This window comes from Sciurus vulgaris, assembly GCF_902686455.1.
Source record: "Sciurus vulgaris genome assembly, chromosome: 9".
In the NCBI taxonomy this organism is placed as follows: domain Eukaryota; kingdom Metazoa; phylum Chordata; class Mammalia; order Rodentia; family Sciuridae; genus Sciurus; species Sciurus vulgaris.
In genome coordinates, this window is record NC_136469.1 from 112,669,588 (window position 1) to 112,688,760 (window position 19,173).

Below are 19,173 nucleotides of genomic sequence, written 5' to 3' on the forward strand. Positions count from 1 at the left end.
ACCAGAAGGAAATGCTTCTGTATGAATTCAAAATGCTTTTTTTATTCCAAGTAAAACTTAGATCCTTAGATGTCTTAGCTTTTCTAAAAATTGACTTTGGGATATCCATACTAAGCCCTTTATTTGCCCTGTTTAACATATGAACTAACTGAAATAAGGAGGGAAATAGGTCAGTTCTACAGGAGGGTATCATGCAGCAGAAGCATTGATTCTTTCAATTTACTGTATAAAAATGTCAGCTCACACCGCATGCTAACTCATGCAATCAGGGCCAGCATCTGATTGACCAATTTTCCTTTTTCCCAGCTGACTCAGGAGCTGACACCTTGGCAGTGTTTATGGCCAGCAGCGGAACCACAGACGTCGCCAATCGGAACAGCCCAGCCACACCACCAAACACCCTTAATCTCCGTTCTTCCCACAATGAACTGCTGAATGCCGAAATAAAACACTCAGACACCAAGAACAGCACACCTCCCAAATGCAGGAAAAAGTATGCACTAACTAACATCCAGGCGGCTATGGGCCTCTCGGATCCAGCTGCACAGCCCCTGCTGGGAAATGGCTCTGCCAACATCAAGCTGGTGAAAAATGGAGAGAACCAGCTCCGAAAGGCTGCAGAGCAAGGGCAGCAGGATCCCAACAAAAACATCAGCCCCGCTGCGGTCATCAACATAACTTCTGAGAAGTTAGAGGGTAAAGAACCCCACCCGCAGGATTCCTCCAGCTGTGAGATTTTGCCCTCCCAGCCCAGGAGAACTAAGAGCTTCCTAAATTACTATGCAGACCTGGAAACCTCAACCAGAGAACTAGAGCAGAACCTGGGCAACTGCCATGGGGTCGGGGAAGAGAAAGCCCAGCCAGGCCAGGGCCAGGCCCCCGCCATCATTGGGAATGGTGACTTGCTGCTGCAGAAACCAAACAAACCCCAGTCCAGCCCAGAAGACGGGCAAGTAGCCACAGTATCCTCTAGCCCAGAGACCAAAAAGGATCATCCTAAAACAGGGGCCAAAACCGACTGTGCACTCCACCGGATCCAGAACCTGGCGCCAAGCGACGAGGAGTCAAGCTGGACAACATTGTCGCAAGACAGTGCCTCCCCCAGCTCCCCGGATGAAACAGGTACCCCTGGGAGAGGTGTGGCCTCAGGCGGCACTTCCTGTTGGTGTTTTGAGTGACGGATGGAGTAAATCTGTAAACTGACCAGAAATGCTCATTTCCAGGCAGACAGGGACATGAACCTCTTGGAGTAAAAATTGGGCAGTTTGTATGGAGAGCATCGTTAGACTCGACCACGTTAGGTTAGTTTCATTTTGAATCATACATATGTAGTTTGCTCTGGTAAGCATTTTTGTAAAAGAACTAGATCTTGTTGGTTAAATGCAGTAAAACACCATCAATATAAAAATTATACTGCCAGTGCTTAGGTGAAGTATTTCTGTATACCACCTAGAAATATCAGGTTTTTTAAAAATAAAATAAAAAACATAGTTATTAGAGGCAAGATATAATCCAGTTAAGAAAATCAGCTATTTTAAAGTTCTCAGAATTTATGTCCAAGCTAATGAAAGGTTAAAAGTTTAAAACAGTAGAAGTCTGTACCTTAAAGACAGTTTCCTTTTGAAATATCAGCCCTGCTGAAATATTTAGGGAATATTTTATTAGCCTCTTCAAGTGAGACTGAAAAGTGATATTCAGTTCTTGTTCAATGAATTTAGAAGTCGAGAATTTTAGCTGGTCTAATTGAGATCTGTCATTTGGTACTTTTGTCTATATGTATAACATCTTTATTTGTCAGAAAAGTTACATTGTGATGGAAATAAACGAGGTCCTGAAAGTCAGCTACCTTTAACCTCATCGTCCCCACTCTACTGATCAGATACTGGAAGATGTGAGAGCACGTCTATATACACAAGACTCACAAAGGCATCCCAGCAACTTCCCTGGTGGTCTCCAGGCTGCGTTGTTGGACAGATATAACAAATAGAACCAAACACCAAGAAAGGAAATAGCATTTTTTAACCTATAAGGCAGGGAAATGACAAGGAGGAAAAGAAGAAGAGAGTTAAGATATTAACTTGTTTAAAAAAAGAAGTGCTTTTGAAGTGCCCTTTAACAGTCTGGGACTTTCAGTGGGTCCCTTAGCCTAGTGTGGCTGGGTGTGACAGCAGAGATGTTGAGGGGAGTCCATTTCATCTCATAAACGCCTGGCCCTGCACATGGTGAGAATCATACTTATGTTCTGTAATGTCACTGAGCCCACAGCTCACTATTACTTTTTACGCACATAGAGAATTCACGTCCTGAACCTGAATGGTCGTCACCTGCAGGTGTGCGCATCTACAGAAACTATTCCTTGAGCCTCTTTCATCAGACTCCACCTCCTGTTTTGTAGGCCACCTACCAAGGCCTCTCTGTCAGCCTCTGGCCATGGCAGCCTTTGTGCTGCCCTTCCAAACCAGCGTGTTCTCTTGCACTTCAATTTTAAATTAACTGGAAGATATTACAGTGAAGCCTCCTCTCCCTCTCACTGTTGCCTCCTCCTTCCAAATTTGACCACTACCTTTTGGGCTGACTAATTTTTTTAATTAGTTTATTATATGTAATACTGGGGATCATTTGATAATTATATAAGCATGGACTATAATTTGCTCCACTTCAGTCCCTATTACTTCCGCTTTCCCTCCTCACCTCCCTTGCCCTGTTCTCTTTCTAATTTTTCTTCTCTTTATTTACACTTTTTTAATTTAGTGCATTATGGGTATACATAAAGGTGAAATTCACTGTGGTATATTCATGTATGTACACGGGAAAGTTTCGTCAGATGCATTGCACTGTTCTTCCCTTTTCCTGTCCCTCTTCCCTCTCCTTCAGTCCCCTTTCTCTGTTCTACTGACCTCTGTTCTATTTTCATGGAATCCCCCCACACTTCCCCCTCCCCTCTTATTTTGTTCTGGTTTCTGCATATGAGAGAAAACATTCAACCCTTGACTTTCTGGGTCTGGCTTATTTCACTTAGCATGATGTTCTCAAGTTCTGCCCATTTACCAGCAAATGCCTTAATTTCATTCTTCTTTATGACTACATGAGACACCATTGTGTATGTATACCACATTTTCTTTACTGATTCATCTGTTCACAGGTACCTAGACTGGTTCCATATCTTGATTGTTGTGAATTGTGCTGTTATAAACATTGATGTGGCTGTATCTCTCCTAGTATTGCTGATTTTAGATCTTTTGGATATATATCCACCTATTCCTTTTTTTTTTTTTTTCTTTTTCCTTTATGCAGTGCTGGGTATTGAGCCCAGGGCCTTGCACATGGTAGGCAAGCACCCTACCACAGAGCCACATCCCCAGCCCTTTTTGGATATATATCAAAGAGTGAGATAGCTGGATCATTGGGTGGTTCCATTCCTAGTTTTTTTTAAGGAATCTTTTATATTAATTTCCAGAATGGTTATACCCTATTTGCAGTCCCACCAATGTTTTGTGAGTGTATATGCTGTGTTTTGGGGAAACTAGAAAAATACTTATTTCTACCTGTCCTTTTTGAGTTAGAAGGCTATTTATAAAATAAAATGCATTGCCTAACCCAGAGATTGACACTTTCTACTTCCCTTTCTTTCTGAATTGCCCTTCCAGCTTTTCCATGTCTACTATGTGCAGTTGGTGCTTTGAGAAAGCAAGAGGCTCTTAGGGAAAAGAAAAGCACCTGTAATATCACATCACTGGACCACCATAGTTTAGGGAAGTCAGAGAGTCCCTGCACCCTGACTCTAAAACAAAGCGTGGTGTATTTTTGATAGTTAAAGTGAGAACTTTGAGTGAGGTCTGGGTTGGGTCAGAGGTGCACTTCCTCAGTGGCCCCAGGTAAGCATAGTGGTTCAGTAAATACGTGTCAGTCAGACTGTGTGGTCTCTCTGTTGATTGCTTGTGTTTTATATTTGCTTCATAAAAACTTTAAAGTGCATCATTTCGAAGCTTCTGGGATACTGGCATCCGTGGTGCCAGCATGTAACTTAGGTTTTATTTGAGCTTCACAAAATTGGAGACATAGTATGTTGTGAGATGGATTTTTGGTAGTTGTTCCTGGGGATGAAATCAGGGCTCTGCACACATGAAGCACATGCTCTACCACTGAGCTACGCCCCAGCTCAAGATGGATCTCATGTAATGACATTTCAAAGTCGGCTTCATTGCTAAAGGGTACAAAGGCAGGATTATACACAGCAGAAACCAGTCCAAATGGTGTGACAATGGACTTCTGACTCTCCTTATTATGACATGCGGTCTAGACTCAGCTTCCCGAGTTCAAATCCCAACTCTGCTACTTCCAGGAAGTTCATGTAGCCTCTCGCCTATAACATGGGGGTGGTGGTAGGGTTTGGCATCAACCTATCATTAAAGGTTAAGTGAGGGCATCTTTAAGGGACTCTTAGAACAGTATCTGACATATAGCAAGAGCCTGGTAATATTAGTAATGGTTATCAGTACAGTGGTGTGACATAAAGGTTTACTTCTATCTTAATTTCGATTTGCCTGTATTTTGGGCTCTGATTTTAGTTAAGACTTTCTGGACCCTCATGGTGTGAGTTGGTTCATCTTCATCTTGGTATTGTCAATACCTGGAATGTAGCAGATGAGCTTAAGTAATTAAGCCATGATTAATTGAATAAAATGAAGGCCATCTACATATCCTCCAAGAGCCCTGGTGTGTTGACTAGGCCATTTGTTGTTATATCTTAATCATTGTCTTGATTTTGGTACTGGCTACATGTTTTATAACTTAAATGATCATGTTGCCTCATATAGGCGGGACTGAATAACCACAGTTATTGCATTAGGCGTGCTGAAATTCTAGGGCCACTTGTGTGTCAGGCCCTGTTCTTAGTTCTTTCTCACACTCAGGTAACCTTATGGGGATGAATGCAGGTCTTTGGACACAGTGTCCAGTGTTTTTCTATTGTACCACTGTCTTGAGACTTAGGCATGTGACCCCACAGGCTGAACACATTAGACTTCATCCTGTTCAGTTGGATGCATGTGGTAGTGATCTTGAGAGTCTAGAAAATGGAAAATTATATTTTAGGGGATCTTTTCCTTCTGGTAAGCAATTCAGCTTACCAGAGGAGATGGTATTTAAGCTATCTCCTTTGTGATACCTCTCTAGACCCTCTGAGCTGTGCAAAGGCCTTTCTCTGTCGCCTCAAAGAAATGTTTCCAGGCCTGCTGTAGAGTGCTTCTCAGGGCTTGCTACCTTACTTAAAAGTTTCCACTTAGGTTTAAAACTTCATTGTGTGTATGTGTGTGTGAATTTCTTCATGCTTTGTGTGACATGTAGTGAGAGGCCTCATAAATGTTACCTGTCTGCAGGTCGGATGGACAGAACTGAGTCATGATCACCCTGCATGTTCTCTGATATCCTCTGTGTCCTCACACCTGTAGACATGGAGAAAGTGAGCACAGCTGGTATAAAATAATTAGTAGAGCACTTGGACAGGGCGATTCTTACTAGCTTAGGCTCCAGGGAGGGATGAAGAACTGGGGGCCAGTAACCCATTCTACCACCACCGATTATTTGCATGGGAGTTCATAGTGCCATACGTCAGAGGAGCCAGTACCAAGGAAAAGGGCCAGATGATTTCAGTTGCCTTTGCATTTTGCCTGGAATTGCAGGTTGATCCATGTTACTGTAGAGTTTGAGTCCTTTGATGTTTTAAATCAATTGATTTCCAGTCTCGAGGCAAGCGAAGTGGAGCTCTTTTGTAAGCGGAATAGTGGGTGAGGGCAGAAGCCAAGACACAAACCTATTTATGTCAACACGACTGGCAACACTTCTCATTTCCAGAGTCAGCTGGCTTAAGAGTGTTAGAGCATTGGATAAGTTTGTATTTTTCATACTTTTGAAAAACTCTTCTAAATGTTCATTTTATCCCAAATGGCTTTTGGTAGTTCAACCATAAATTTTCCTCTTTTAAAATTCCAGAATATAAGGAAGGTCCAGTTTTTAACTGTTTTGCCCAGCTGTATTAATTTTAATCTTTCAAGCACTGAGTGATTCACTAGCCTTCCTGTCGTGTCTTCTCAGCTGAGTGTTCCATGGTGTGACAGGAGGAATTTAAGAAGGCAGATGTGAGATATTTCCAAAATAGTTGGGGCACGCTCTGTTCTGGGGTAGATCATGTGTTTTCTAAATGAGATTTTAGAGCCTTGGGTATAAAAATGTATAAAAATATTTCTTACCTCACCTTATGAACTTAAGGAAGAAAATAATTTGTTCCATTGGTATTTTTGGAAAATGCTAGACACAAAATGTGTTCAGGTGAATGTTTAAGATAATTTTGTGTTGCTTTCCATAATAAAGTATACTAGGTCCCCAATAAAGTGTACTATGAGCAAAAAGGCAGCATGATGAGGTGAGTGACAGCAGAAGTCAAGCAGTCTATGAATACACTCAGGACAGCAGATAAATATAAGTTGTATCCAGAAAGTGCCATGAGAGGGTGAAGTACTATGAGCCAAAAAGGCAAAAAAAACCATGATCAAGATACTGCAAAGCTAACATTTAGCAGTACAGCTCAGCTCTGGAGGGTGAGATAGTTCAGGAACTTGGCATGTGAAACCAAAGTTCTTCCTTTTGATCAAAGCTTAAGAACATATAGTGTATTGGTCACTTGCCTTCACAAGAATGAAATGCCTGAGGCAGACTATTTTATAAAAAAGAGAGGTTTATTTGGGCTCATGGTTCAGAAAGTGCAGGGCCTAGGGACCTTATCCAGTGATGGTCTTCCTGCTGGCAGAGTTCTGGGGCAGCACCTGTGTCTGCCTGTCTGGTCATTTTCTCTCTCATTATAAAACCACTGGGATTCAATCATGGGGCCCCATCATAATGACATTATTAAATCTAATCAGTCCCCAAATGCCCCACTTTTAAACACTAGAGTCGGATTAAGTTTCCGCTTTCTTAACGACTAAGACTTTGGGGATCCAACTCCTTCATGAGTTCGGAGGAACAAACCCTATCCAAACTGTAGCAGAGAGGAATATCAAAAATGGCCACACTCCTGTCTCAGTTGAAGAAACACTCATTGCTTACCAACCACACGGGAGCTCTGCAGAATATGAAGAGAAAGGCTGTGACCCTAACTTTAGGCAACGCCAAGGCAATATGGTGCGGTGACAACTTCAGCGCTCAGACGTGGGCAGCACTGAGAGTGGTGGGTGACACTGGTGAGTCCACAGGCAACCCTGTCTTTTCTGCCTTTTCCACTCACAGCGCTCTCACCTCTCATGGCCGGTTTCTGGATCCATCTCGCACGTCTTTCCTGTCTTGTGCGTATTCGCAGACGGCAAGATTTTTGCCACCACTCATGGCAGACCTTTTGCTTCCTGGAGAACCTAGTATGCTCCATAATAGAAGGCAACCCAGAACTGTGTTTTGTTCCATAGTCAATATTCAGAAAGCCTTGAATTAGATGCCATTGCTTAGAAGTAACACATTTTACTTAAAAATAAGCACCTGTTGATTCTCTTGTAAGTTGAGAGATCTTGCAACCCTGAGTCCAAATGTCAGAGACCAGAATCTCTTCTAGACGGGTCCTGCCCTCTTCCACTCAAGGCGTCGAATTGTGGTCCGCTGCTCCCCAGGGCAAGGGACTCAGCCGGTGGAATGAACCAGGCTGTTGTCGATTGTGCCTGGCAGAGCTGCATACAGGTACAGTGCCGTAGTAGCAGCAGCCTTGAGTCTGGGGACTTCCTTTAATCATAGTCCTCTCAGCCCATGCCTTCTGGTAGAATTGTAAAGTGTGACATGAACTGTTAAGCAAAACATGCTTGAAATTTCCAAAGACATCTTTAGATGACTCCTCAGAGTTTTCCATCTGTTAATCTGGTTAGAGGAGGGAAAACATTAGCTTTTCAAAAGCTAGGATGTGGGTGGTTCATAAATTTTGTGCCTTAAGGCTGACTCAGTTAATATGCCCAGTTAGCTTTCATAAATGTAAAGGCACTTAGCAACCCCCACCCCCACCCTGGCTCTCATTTCCAGGGGATTCAACCCAGGTCTCCTGCATGGTAAGCACACTCTCTGTGCTGAGCTACACACCCAGCCCCAACCCTTACAGTGCATGTATTGTGTTTCCCTAATTTGCACCCTTGTGTGTAAAACAGTGAAATAAAATCTTCATATTCAAGCAGATTGAAAAAAAAATCATTTGACTATTAGAAAATTATATGTGGTTAATTTTCCATGTGGAATGGTCTGAAAGAGAGAAAGAAAAGATCCCAATCACTGGTGTGCATACCTAAGAGGAAAGTTGATGTTTACCATATATAAGCTTTTGATCTTTTCCTTTTTGTTTAGCTTTTCATCGGTTCATGCTTGAATTAAATCCCCCTCAGAATTCTTCCATAGCGTCATTAGGGACACTGTTAGTTTGATACTTTTCTCCTTCAGGGTTATAATATCCACTGGACGCACTGAACTGTCGCATCTAGGATGTTATAAAGGTGAGCTCCATTCTGTAAACGGTTGCTTCGGGAAGCTGACTGTGGTCCTCTTGCTGCCAGGACACTTTCTCATACACTTCATAGTATTTGTGATGTTTAATGGATACAAGATGTCTGGCCTGTGAAATCCTATTTAATCTCGGGTTACTCTATAGACATATAGAGTATTAATATAGAACCTTTTACAGTTATTGCTTGGGGTGGCATCAGAATTCCATGTGAAATTGTCAGAGAGAGGTCTGAGATGACCCCCAGCTCCAACACATTGGGACTGATGAGAGGTGTGGCAAGAAAGTTAAAGGGCTGGGGGTGATCAGGTACTTACTGATAGAAGCTTCTAGGAATACTTCTCAGTAGTGAGCTAACTATACAGTTCTTGCTCCGCTTTCCTGGGGTGGGGGGCTTTGGCCAACATTTCCTTTCATTCCATTGTTACTGTGGACAAGGAGGTTATTCCACAGTGGTCTACACTTCCCTTCTTTTCCCATAACAAACATCAGCCTCTTTCAGGATTTTAGAACAAATTCAAAGTAATGGTTTACCTCTGAGAAGTTCACACTAGTTAGGGGGCACGTAAGTCCTTTGCTTCTCAACCGAATGTGCAGGGAAATCTCCTGGGACCTTGTGAAACACTATACTGATTTAGTGGGTCTGGGCTGGGGCCTGAAATTCTGTATTGTTTAAAAAAGAAAAATGGAACTTTCAATTGTGGAAGTTCTGCATTTTTAATAAGTTCTCAGTTGATGCTGGTACTTCTGGTCTCACACTTCTGAGGCTGGACTGTAAACTGTATTAAGAAGCATCCGTCTGTTTTGTTCACTAGCAGAACCTCAGCAACTAGAACCAACAGTATCAGGACTTGCTTGTCTTCAAAAATTACTGTGGAAAAACACCTCAAAATATAAATAGTGATACTAGGTAGATTTTTTACCAAGTGTTAAATGTGTAGAACAGATAAGGACAGTGAAGTTTCAGGTAAGGCATTACTTGGCTTGAATGGCTTATACTGATTTAAAGAGAGAAGCAAATGGAGAGAGGAAAGGGATTTATGAAATTATGGTGTGCACACAGGAAAAAGAAGCTGAAAGGAAGCAAAAGAAGAGATGGCCTTAAGGCAGTGTTCTCTGATACTTCTTTTTTTTCTTTTCCTTAGTACCAGGGATTGAACCTAGAGGTCTTAACCACTGAGCCACATCCCTAGCCCTTTTTATATTTTATTTAGAGACAGGGTCTTGCTGAGTTGCTTAGGGCCTTACTGAGTTGCTGAGCCTGGCTTGGAACTCTCTCAATCCTCCTGCCTCAGCCTCCTGAGCCACTGGGCATGTGCCACGGTGCCCAGCTGATATTTTTTTTTTTGTTCTTGGGAATCCTGTGTATACTCTCAATCATAATTGAACCTTAAACTTTTTTTTGTTTATGTGAGCTATACCTATCAGCATTTATTATGTTAGAAATTAAATCTGAGATATTTTTAAAGGTTATTCATTTAAAAAATAAGACACCCATTAATGTCATCATCATAATTTTTGTGAAAAACAATTGTTTTTCCAAAATCAAAAACAATTCAGTGAGAAAAGTGACTTGTTTTATATATTTAAAAATATTTCTTAATTTTATTTAAATAACTAATAATTAATTTATTTATTGTTACCAGAGATTGAACCCAGGCATGCTCAACCACTGAGCCATATCCCCAACCCTTTTTACTTTTAATTTGAGACAGGGTCTCACTAAATCACTTAGGGCCTTGCTAAATTGCTGAGGCTGGCTTTGAACTTGCAATCCTCCTGTCTCATTAATTTTATTTAACACAAAAACATAAAATTTTTACTTATTAATGGGGTATCCTGATGTTTTGATCATGTACATGTTCTATAATGTTTAAATCAGCTGACACATTTCTGTCTTCTCATTTATCATGTCTTTACAGTAAAGCCTGTCAAAGTCCTTTCTTCTAACTTTTTGAAAAGTACAGAACAGTTCAAAAAAATCTCTTTAATGCATGGTTTGTTTGAAGGCAGCTGGGTTCTCTTATCTGCTTCTAGCCTTTACATGTCTTTTCTTCTCCACGCCACCCCACCCCTGGTATGGGGGATTGAACTCAGGTGCTTAACCACTGAGCCACATCCCCAGCCCTTTTTGTATTTTTATTTAGAGACAGGGTCTCCCTAAGTTGCCTAGGCCCTTGCTAAGTTGCTGAGACTGGCTTTGGTCTTGCGACCCTCCTGCCTCAGCCTCCTGATCCACTAAGATTACAGGCGTGTGCCACCTCCTCCTTTGTATTTCTTGATTAATTGTTCTGGTGGTGTAGATGGAGAAAATCCTACGAGCCCCACGCAGATATGTAGGTGGAAAAGAGATGAATATTTTAATAGCCTTTCAGGTAATTGTGGATCTTCTTTTATGTTAAAGTCACATCTAAACTCCATAACTGGTGGTTTCTTAAACATTACTTTTAATTTGGACTCTGGATCCATAATTATAACTTTTTCACACTGTTATATCAAAATCTATTGGTCCGTCACACATTTTCAGTGGATGCTTACCCATACATAACTTTGTAAAATCATGCACTGGCTATTTGGAAAATGTTTGTGAAGTAAGTTAGGAAGATCTTCCAAATGTTGACACATTTCATTGTACAATATGAAAATGCTCCATTTGTTAATCTCACCATCACATCAGAAAAATCTGCTTTTTGTCAAGCTGACAGTGGCAGAGACAAGTTTTCCAAAATCTTGATTTTTGCCTGCAAGCTCCCATTTTATCATTGGCAACAAAGAGTGTCAGTTGCCTTCCTCGAAGTGATAGGCACACATTGTTTAACTTTGAGAAAACGTCTGCACATTACCCAAATTTGAACAACCATAGTCTGTCTGTCAGGTGTTCTTTCAAGCAAAAGAAGTTTTCCATGTAAAAGCAGCTAGTTCAGCTGGCAACTTAGTCACGCTTGTGCTTTTCCTTGAAATGACAGTCCAATATAATTTATGCCACTGTCTTTCTTCATGCTGAGATGCCAGCAATTTATCCCTCATTTTTTGTGCCCCATTGCTTAATTGTCAACACAGTGAAAAGGGCTGTAAATGACATCTTAGTATTATGAAAATACCTTTCACTTCAGAGAACCCTTGAAATCCCCTCTGGGAAGCTTCTAGGCATAAGGATCTGTGCTCCCAGCCATTTGGTTTGGTTTGGTTTGGAGAGTTAATTGTGAGATAGGTAAGGGGAAGCCAAATTAGTGAAGGCTAGTGCTGAATTGTGAAATTACTTGTGTGAATGAAAACAGTTGATGCTGATGAGAAAAAAACAAGTGCCATTTGGGCTTTTTGGTGATTGTTGTTTGTGTTTTGTTTTGGGGTGCTGCGGGGTGGAACCCAGGATCTTGTGCATGCTTGGCAAGCAGAGCTACATCCCAGCCCTAAGACCACCATGTTGGTGGCTAGAATATGTTGGTTGGGCAAAGGAGGTGGGCAGTTACAAGAATCTAACAATAATCCATTTGAGGTGATCAGGACTGGATAAGACAGCTAGTTTTAAAAACAGAATTGAACTGGAAGAAAGGATGAATTGATAGGATTTAGTGATTAATTGGGTGGGGAGGGAGAGAGTAGAATTAAAGATGGCGGATTTTCAGTTTGAAATAAGAAGTGCTTGTTTTCAGAAACTGTGAAGTTGGGAGGAGGAACTAGTTTTTGGAGAATGATGATGGTTTTGTCCCAGATGTTCAATTAGACAATGTGGGAATACCAGAAATGATATCCTGAAGTTAGAGTTGTGGCTCTTACAGAAATGTTTGGGAAGTTCAGACTGTCTTCCAGGCATCAGGTTGTTTAACCGTGTCTAGGATTGTGATGTTTTTTTTGGTGTGTGCTGCTGTTTTAACCATACTTAGATTTAAATGGTCAATAAGGCAGAGGAAGCAGTGTGGGCGACTTAGTCAGATGGAATATGATTAGAGGGCTGCCTTAAAGACAGTGGGCGCAGTGGTGCATGACTGTAATCCCAGCAGCTAGGGAGGCTGAGGCAGAAGGATCGCAATTTCAGAGTCAGCTGCAGCAAAAGCAAGGCTCTAAGCAACTCAGTGAGACCCTGTCTCCAAATAAAATACAAAATAGGGTTGGGGATGTGGCTCAGTGGTTGAGTGCCCCTGAGTTCAATCACCTGTACCCTCCCTCCAAAAAAAATTCAGTGAAATACTTAGGATAACATGAGCAGTTGGTTCTTTTTTCCCCACTTGGAACATTAAGCTCCATTAAACCATACTTCTAGAAAAATGGCTAAGTACCTCATTCATCAATGATTGAGCTGTCAAATACAGTGCTGACACATCCTGTTTCCTTGTTTTCACTTCTCTGTAGTAAAGCAGAGGGGCCATGTGCATGGAGATAAGCGTGCTCATGCACTTATGAGTTGGCACTGAGGATCTCTGCCAGGCAAGGCCCCCAACAGGCTTTACCTGTAATCTTGGTGAAATTGCTCTGGCTGGGGGGTCTAGTTGAGAGGTTCTAAAACCCAGGCTCTAAAACTAGATCCATCTCTTAGGGATGGACTCATTAGTCAACTTCATGAGACTGAAATACTAAAGCCAAAAATATCCCTTTGCCAGTCGCAGTGGCACAGGCCTGTAATCCCAGCGGCTCAGGAGGCTGAGGCAGGAGGACCATGAGTTCAAAGCCAGCCTCAGCAGCAGTGAGGTGCTAAGCAACCTATTGAGACCCCATCTCTAAATAAAATACAAAATAGGGCTGGGGATGTGGCTCAGTGGTTGAGTGCCCATGAGTTTAATCCCTGGTGTCTACCTCTTCCCCCTCCCCACAAAAATCCCTTTATTTAATTTGGAAAAAAGCAATCACTTTCCCAGGTCTTTAAATGTTGATTCTGCATGGTCAGTGCTCATGCTCAATGGCAGTGCGTTGTTATTTCCCGGTGAGAAATTATTGTAGAACTGTGGCAGAAGCCCAGGCATCAGCAGGGTTTGCTCAGGAAACATGTGCTTGGCCAAAGGGGAGTTGGATGGATTGAATGGGGTAGTCTGATGTGTCCTGCCCTTCTCCCCTTTAAGGAAGAAACATCCCTTATGATGCTGTCAGGGACCTTGAATCATTGAACGTAAGGAACTCGGGTTCCTTCTTCTTTGGAGAGAGGAAAAAGTTTGCTTTTATAAAAAGATACCTATGTATGTTTCTGATCAACATAATTGTTCTTACAGTTTGGTTATATTTTTTGTTGTATTAGAGTTGTGTCATGCTGTGTTTGGGAGCCAGCTTTTCTCATTCTGATTCCATTGGTTGGCTTTGATTCATCAGCCAGTTCAACTGTTATACTTGAACTTCTGCTTCATTTACTCAGTGCAACATTACATCCCTATTTCCTCCAAATTTGGTCTGTGGTCAGTGAGACTCAGAATCTCCTAGGTGTTTCTTTAGGTGGCTACCTGGGCCCCACCTGGGCCCTGTAGACTCAGACCCAGGAGGTGGGTCTGAGGAACCTGCATTTTAACTACTTCCTTACAGGTTTCCTCCATACACCCTGTTTGAGATTCATAGCTCTAATTCCAACACAGGTCTACTTACATCAGGGCTTCTGTTGTGTTTAAAGGCACCGATCTGGCTAAAATTGAACAAGAATCACAATCCTAATCAAAAACATGGAAAACTCATTTTCTTTTAAAAGTAATGTTTTGGTTTGGTTCTGATAGGATCAATACCATAATTGCTTCTTGGCTACAGAAATTAAACCACTGGAAGTCTTTCCTCTGATTTTTAATTTTTTTTCTCCTGGTACGGGGAATTGAACCCAGAGTCAGTCTACCACTGAACTACATCCCCAGCCCTTTTTATTTTTCAGTTTGAGACAGGGTATTGCTAAGTTGCTGAGACTGGCCTTGAACTTGCAGTTCTCCTGCCTTAGCTTCCTGAGTCATCAGAATTATAAGCATGTGCCACCATACCCTGCTCTCCTCTCATTTTTAACCCTAAATTGGATGTGTGACCTGAGTGTTACTGCAGTGTAGAGACTGAATATTTAAAATCCCAACTCTGTCCTGACCAAATAGATGATTGTGGCCAGGGCATTTAACATCATGCATTTCCTGCTCTGTAAAATAGGGTTAATAGGAGAACGTGCCTCCTGGGGTAGCTGATGATTAACTGAAATAAGGCACATTGAGCACTCAGCAGAGGGTTTGCCATGCAGCAAGTGCTCAGTAAAAAATTTGACTTTATAAATACCCTTATATGGAAACAGCTCTCCCATGAAAGAGAAAGCACAGAAAGGGGATAAAAGAGGGATTGTGATTGTATGCACAAGCAGAAAATAACTTCAGATAAGCAGCAGAATAGACCAGGACATGTAGCCCGAGGCCGTTTCCGAGAGCACTTGGGCCTTGCTGGTGAACCTGGCCTGGTTTCCAGCACTGCCTGTAGTCATCGGCTGGTCGGTGGTGGCCCAGGAGCCTCAGCCTTTACTGAAAGGGTGAGGAAGGGGAGTGCGTCTTGAGGGTGTTGCAGGACCCCCCGGACATGGGGAGGCTGGCCCTGCTCCTCACACTCCTAGTCACTGGCTTCCTGCAAGGTCTACTGGCAAGAGGGAACAAAAGGGACCAGTCGTCCCATCCGTACATCCCACATTCCTCATTATTGGTTTTCCAGGTGTCCATTTGGTCCCTTACATCCCATTTGTGAGGCATCCACAACTGCTGTCCAGGAGATCCCTAAACTCCTCCGTGTCAGAAGATAAGTGTGTGGCTGCTGAAATGAGCCCGAAAGCTGCGTCAGTAACCTGTCAGATGAAGGGCTGCAGCTTTCCTCCTGAAGACGTTCTGAAATTCCCTCCAGACAACACAAGCAAAGGCGCTTTCCTCTGTATTAATTTTAGTCTTAATTGGCAGTTTTCATTACTTTCAGAATGAATTTGTTATATTTATGTGTATATGAGAGAGAGAGAGAGAGAGAGAGAGAGTGTGTGTGTGTGTGTGTGTGTGTGTGTGTGAGAGTGAGTGAGAGAGATGTGGGCAAGGCAGGAGACAGGGAGAGAAGGAGAATGGATATAGATTGATTGGGGAACACTGTCACAGAAATTTTTTTTACATCTTTCTAATTTCAAGAATATTCTGAGCATTCCCATAGAATATTTTTAAGGGCCCCCTCAGTCCACCTTCTGAAGGGTACGATGTGTTGCATCCTCATTTAAAATACCCTCTGGTGTTTGCCAATCTTACAAAAAAGCAGAAAGTAGGGAGAAAACCCAGGGAGATGCTGAATTTGGGAAGGACTCCCCGGGTGATAGGTAGAGCCCTGTATCAATCAGCGTGTCTACTTGGGGAAGAGGGATTAAGGGTTGAGCATTTGTCTGTACTTGCTTCTTTTCTCTCTTCACTTGCCCAAAGCAAATACCTTGCTTCATACTCTGGGATAAGAATTATCATGAAGAAATTGAGGCTCCATCAGTATATTCTTCTGTGTTCTTTGCATATGGTTCTAAAAAGTAAGCAGGTTCACTTAGTAGTTGTTACTCAGCCCATATCTAAAGGACTCTGAAAGTTATATTCATAATTTTAACCCATTCTGTCCTATTGTCCAAGATGTGGAACACTTATAAAGACTTCATATAGTAATAATAGATAATGTAATTGCAAAATATAAGCACATAAATATAATATTAATATAATACAACATACAAGCTCTAGATTATGATTTCCAACCTGTTTTAATGCACCCATGTTAATTTTGTTGAAATATTTGCAGAATTGAAAAGTTGGAACTTAATGGGTTAAGCATAGAATGAGTTAATCTAAAAAGTGGTGAGAGAGCTTTAAAACGCAAGACATATCCCAGGGACTCTTTATTAATAACTGGAAGCAAAATAAGAAATTTAAAAATCACAGCCCAAGCCAAAATGACCAGAAGTCTAGTGTGGTCAGCAGATTGAATTCCTCCCTGTTACTATTCAGGGGTCCCTTGCTTCCTTTTCCTCCACTTGACTCCATAAACCCAGGATATACCTTCATGACCTGAGTCATGGAGTCTTGTCATTGCTTGGCAGGAATGGAAGAGAATGTATCATGAACAGTTTGGAGTAGGCTGATGCAACAGTTTCTTAAGTATGGATGTCATTGGAGATGAAATATATCACTGTTTAATCTATGTTACTCTGACCATATGGGCACGCATGGACCCTCCACCCCTTTCCTACACCATGGCATATTTGGTCGGTGTTCCATCAAGGTAAACCATTTCCCTCATGTTTGTTGTAGCTTTATGAAGAGCCTTCTGGTCTGAAATGTTTGGAATGGTGGGCTATGGGAATGCTGAGCTGTTTGCTGAACCTGCCTCTCAGCCTCCCTCTCTCCCTCCCTCCCACCCTCCTACCCTCCTACCCTCCCCCACTCCCTCCCCACCCACCTACCCATTCATACTAATGATTGTGGCACTTTCACAAAAAAAGAACACTTTTTTTTCAGCTGGGACACCTGATACAACTGGACTATTCCCATGATGTTGGGCAACAACTAGACAAAGTATATCAATTTTAGGCTACATGTTACTTTATGAAACATTTTTTACCATTGGACAAATACATGTATATTTGCCGGTTCATGGTAGAAAAATGTGTTTCTTACTCTGACCACATTACAATGATGTGGTAAGAAAAGAGTGATATTTAGAGTCAAATACACCCAAGTTTCAAATTCTAGATCTGCCACTTAGTAGCTCTAGAGTATTAAACATCTCTAAGCCTCAGTTCCCTCATTTTCAAAAAGGAGCTCACATTACCTACCTCAAAAGATTTCTGTGATGATTGAATGAGCTAATACTATATGAAAAAATATATGCCAAAATATGTGCAAAGTTTGTGATTATCGTTGTGTTATGAATATGTATGTGTGTATATTTAGATGTAGATTATGTAAAGTATATACCTGGCATATAAAAACCAGTAATCTTTCTTCCCCTACTTTCATTTTGTGTTGTTTCCTAAAATTTTACTGATGTTCATTTGGGATTCCTTTGATTTGATGATTATTGTTCCAAGATATTACTGTAGAGCCAGCAGGATGGAATTCCCCTGGAGTAGATTTCGTGGATGGGGTCCCAGAGCCTGCTGACCACTGGAATAGCAGACAGGCTGACGACTTACTGCCGATAAACAGGTGATGGGTCATAAGAAAAAAATGCGTGTTGCCCTTGGCCGCGGACTCAGCGCATTGGTTCTTACCCTGAGGGTACTTTATAATCTTATGGACAGCTTTGAAAAAGGATCTCTGCTTTGACTAAAGTCTGTGACTGGAGCACTATTTAAAAAAAAAAAAAAAAAAAAAAAAACTCTGTTATCAGTGTTTATTAGAGTTGCCCACATCTTTCCATTGCATGGTTGAGGTTGAGAATCCCTGATTAACCTTTCAGAAATTTACTTCCTTCACTTGTCAAATGCAGTTGACAGTATCACTATGGTGATAACCGCCACCACTTACTGAATGCCTCTGTGCTAGAATCTATCCAGGCATGATGAAATTTAATCCTCATCACAACCTACCTGGTAGAGGGGGAACTTGGTTTCTTTATTAAGACACAGCATTGGTGAGGTTAAAAAAACTGTAGGAATCATGGCTAAAGTTGCATAACTGGGTGACCAGAGGATCAGGATTCATACCTCTGTCTCATTTCAGAATCCATGCCCCACATCCCATTCTTTTGTATTCCTGAGAATGTGAGTGAAATTAAAAATCCGTTTGTGAAGACAGAATGGTAGGGGAAGAGTCTGTTTCTGAAACACCAACTCTAAGCTTTGCAAGCCCATCTTTCAGAACCTTTTTTGATAGCCTTGTTGTAGCGTATTGTTTGTTTTTTTCCTTTCTCTCTCTTTGACCAGAAAGTCCACTGCTGATCTCTTTGAGGCCAGGATTTGCTTTTCCTGAATCCCCCAATGATTGTTATCTTTGCTGCCACTGGATTAGAAAATCTGTTTGCATGGTATTTAATCTACAAATGAAGTGTCTGTGAGGCCATCCCCTGGAGCACACAGCTCTCTTCCAGTGAAGCTGTGGCCACACAGAGCTCACCCTGAAGGTCAGCATAACAGACAGCAAAATTCAGTGGGTTTTTTAATAGTCTGTGCAATGCATGCACTTCTGTAAGTCCTTATAAACTGTTTATTAAAGTAGAGAATAAATAATCAAGCAAGCAAATTAACAAATAAAGTAAATATGTGGTTCGAAAAACCGACACATTTGTGATGTCCTTGGGAAAAAATGTACCCTCTATTCTACTCAGGGGAAATTAAAAACTCTTGTGTTTTATTGATTTCCACTAAGCTCATCTGCACATTGTTTTTATAAAAGCTAAGTGGTGATGGAGGCCATAATTTTTGGAAGCATAGATTTTAAATGTAGAAATTTGGTTTCACTTCCAGGAAACAAACCCTTTCTTGCAGGGGAGGCAATCCCCTCTGGAAGACATTTTCAGATCCACACTGGTGTATATCAGCGAACAGTAATAGGAGAAAGCATCTTCTCTGAGTTTTGCTGGGCCTTTTTCTTTTTTTTTTCCTTATTTCTCCCCTACCTCAGGCCCCCAGGAGGAAGCAAGACAATTTGGGATAAAGTCCAGAGCTAGTAATAATGAGGGTGTGTGAATACTGTGCATTAGTTAATAAGGTAGAA

The 19,173-nt window shown here is 41.6% G+C and overlaps 1 protein-coding gene across 12 annotated transcripts in view; it reads left to right on the forward strand.

Moving 5' to 3' along the window:
- APBB2 (amyloid beta precursor protein binding family B member 2) overlaps nucleotides 1–19,173 on the forward strand; it is a 346,284-nt gene that overhangs the window by 176,529 nt on the left and 150,582 nt on the right. For 8 of the 12 annotated variants that reach the window (XM_079152829.1, XM_079152827.1, XM_079152828.1 and 5 more), the window contains 2 exons: nucleotides 307–1,122; nucleotides 15,619–15,678. In XM_079152829.1, the coding sequence (XP_079008955.1) occupies nucleotides 307–1,122; nucleotides 15,619–15,678 (876 nt within the window). The remainder of the gene's footprint in view (nucleotides 1–306; nucleotides 1,123–15,618; nucleotides 15,679–19,173) is intronic. The other 4 variants (XM_079152824.1, XM_079152826.1, XM_079152834.1 and 1 more) reach the window with 1 other exon arrangement.